The 2,942-nt window shown below is 44.2% G+C and overlaps 1 protein-coding gene across 1 annotated transcript; it reads right to left on the bottom strand.

Annotated features, from left to right (window-relative positions):
* Positions 911 to 1,630, bottom strand: LOC107607518 (uncharacterized protein YscB-like). Its single transcript, XM_016309466.1, has 2 exons — positions 1,324 to 1,630; positions 911 to 1,161 (listed from the first exon to the last, which is right to left on the bottom strand). The coding sequence occupies exons 1-2, from the start codon at positions 1,628 to 1,630 to the stop codon at positions 911 to 913; spliced, it is 558 nt and encodes a 185-aa protein (XP_016164952.1).

Below are 2,942 nucleotides of genomic sequence, written 5' to 3'. Positions count from 1 at the left end.
TAGGAAAAGGCTATTATAAAGTGACCGACCTGGACGGCACCGAGTTACCAAGGTCGTGGCATGCTTGTAATATGAAAAGGTACTATAGCTAAAAGCGAACTCTACTCCCTGATGTACTCTTTTTCCAACTTCATGATTTTTTCCCAAAACCAAAGGGTTTTTTCTGGAGAAGGGTTTTTAACGAGGCATCATAGTAGGGGCTAAGGGAAATAGACTGTCAAAAATCCTTAGCAGTAATAGAGTACCTCCCCAATTAATAAAGATCTTTTTTACAAATATCTCTTAAATTCCTTTGTTGTTTTCTCTTTCTATGAAACGCGCCGACTTAAGCTCGACAAAACGTGAAAATCCCATGAACCGACCTAGATGGTCGTCAGGATAAAATGACGAGGTACAAGTCGGTGTAAAGAGGTTATAAAAGGTGATCGTAAGAAACTCGGAAACATTCTGACTCATAAGTCGCAATGAAAAGACCGAGTAGAAATAGAAAACGAATCGCAAAAATAACCTAAGTCATGAAAACTCAATAAAACAAAATTGAGTACTAGGAATAACGAAAGAGATAGGAAAAAAACCAAGAAAAATTAAAGGGCTGTCCTAAAGATCCTTGAAACTAAAAGGTTCAGAAAGACAGACAAGCCAAAGAAAAGGTTTTCCAGAAAAGATCAAGGAGAATTCGAAAAAAATCGCAATCAGAAAAGCATGCACGCATAAGGTAACTTAAAACCCTTATCCAAAAAGGGTATTTATTTTTGTTAACTTAAACCCTTATTAAAAAAGGGTATTTTAAATGTTTTGTTTACGGCCTTATAAGGCCAAAAACAAATTGTTCAGAACATCACCACCAACACAAATAAAGAAGTTTAAAAAGGGGGGACCCACAGGCCGGGCCCCTAAAATAGCCAACAAATTACTTTTTAGGAAGAAGAATAGACGGATCACCACCACCAGAGTCAGGAAGAACGCCGCCAGGACCAGGAAGAGAGGCATCCATAGGAGATGAAGAGGAAGTCGGAGGAACAGTAGAAGAACTCGGAGCATCCTTAGGGCGAGGAGGGGACTCTATGATCCTCTGCCTCCGAGTCTTCAATTCTGACTCGGAAATAATTACGGGGACAGGGGGATCCACAATGACACCATCAATGACAACTTTATCAGGATCTAAAGGAGAAAGGTCCAAGTCAGGAGCAATGACTCCGACCTGCTCCTTAAAGATCCTCCAAGCCTCCTCAGCTCCATCAGCAATAGAGTCCTCCAACTCGGTATAGGCCTTCTGAGAATTCAGCAGATCATTTTTCACAGACACAAGATCGTCAAATAAACTTTGGTAGCTGTCCTGTGCTGTCTTCCTCAAGCCCACCTCCATGTTGCATTGGGCTTGCAACTTCCTCTCCTTCTCCCGGAGGCTATCTCTCCCCTCCTTCAACTTGGCGACTTCCTCCTTCAACTCCCTCTCCTGCTCTTGATACATAAGAAGCCTTCTTTCCAGCTCCTCGACCCTCGAGGTCATCCCTAAAGAGCTGAGAGGAGTCTCCTCAAAAATATCTAAGAGTTTGCTGCAAACTCCCGCCGCCTTGAGACTCTCCTCAACCAGAGTGGTAAGGTAGTGCCGAACAGAAGCATCATCCATGCTTATACGAGCATGGGGGTAGATGTTCTTTCGGACGAATGCAAGAGCATCCGCCTTAACCTCACCAGAAGAGCCAGACTCTAAGGTCTTATGCTTCCTCTTCTCTGGCTCAGGAGAAGGTCGGGCAGAGGGGGGCGGCTGAGAGGAAGCAGAAGAAGAAATCACAATGGGTTGGGAAGGAGTCCCAACATTTCGAGGAGGAGGAGGAGGAGAGATAACCGCCCTGGCGCCACCAGTCTTGGCGCGAGACCTTGCTTTAGCCTCCTGGACTCTCTGGAAAGACTCCTGAGCGTTTGCCTTCGTCATCTCTGAAAAAACAATAGATAATAGATTAAGACAAGTCGGGAAGGTCAATCAGACAAGTCGGTAATCTAACAAAAGCTACCTAGCTGTGCCTGGACAAAGGTCGGGGACCCCTGGAGAAACTTTTTAGTGTCCAAATACGGGGCCCTCCCCCACACTTCTCGGAGGAACCCCACAACGACTGCTTCTACCTCATCCAGGTCATCTAGACCATATTTCTCGCAGGGGAGGCCTCCAGCCAGTACAAAGGAAAGCGGGGAGAAGAATTATCATCCAGAAAAAAGGGGTGGTGACCCTCTACAGCTTGAACTTTGAAAAAATAATTTTTAAAGTCATGGAAGGATTCGTCAAAAAGGGTAAAAACTCTCCGACCCTGTATGGCTTGGAAAGACACCCACTGTTGCTTATTGTTCAGCCCACTGAAGGGTTTGGTCATATGAAAGAGATAGAAAAAAATCTTCAAAAAGGTCGGGAACTCCAAAGCTTGGCTAATAAATTGATAAATTTTCAAAAAACCCCAAGAGTTGGGGTGAAGCTGGGTAGGGGCAACTCGACAGTGATGCAAAACAGACATCTCAAAGTTTGAAAAAGGAAGAAAAACACCCAAACGGGTGATCATACACTCATACATAAAGAAAAAATGAGGGGCCGCCTCATTGGCCCTCCCAAAGCAAACCCGGTCTTCAGGACCCGGGACTACCAACTCATACTTCGGCTCGTCCTCCTTAGAAGTACAAATTCTATGGTGAGTACGAAGGTGGGTGATAAAATCAGTATCGACCGAGGGTTCCTCCCCTAGGACCATGACATCAACCCACTGAGAAAGGACATCTACGGAAGCCATTTCTTTTTCTTAAAAAGGTAACAAAAACCTACAAGGGAAAAAAGAAAAGAAAAATCAAAAACACGGTCTCTAAAGGGAGGGAATACGGAACTAAAGTCTACAAACCAACCTATCTACAAAATAAAGGCATGCAAATAGAAAAGCATGTTCCAAAAAGAACTAACC

Source organism: Arachis ipaensis, chromosome B07 (assembly GCF_000816755.2).
Source record: "Arachis ipaensis cultivar K30076 chromosome B07, Araip1.1, whole genome shotgun sequence".
In the NCBI taxonomy this organism is placed as follows: domain Eukaryota; kingdom Viridiplantae; phylum Streptophyta; class Magnoliopsida; order Fabales; family Fabaceae; genus Arachis; species Arachis ipaensis.
This window is presented reverse-complemented; position numbering and strand designations above follow the sequence as displayed.

What these genes read in the sequence shown, in the direction of transcription:
- LOC107607518 (XM_016309466.1), bottom strand. Translation starts at nt 1,630, where the DNA reads ATGGATGATGCTTCTGTTCGGCACTACCTTACCACTCTGGTTGAGGAG. An exon ending in AGCACAGGACAGCTACCAAA is followed by an intron (nt 1,162 to 1,323) that starts GTTTATTTGACG and finishes TTTCTCCTTTAG; the next exon opens with ATCCTGATAAAGTTGTCATT.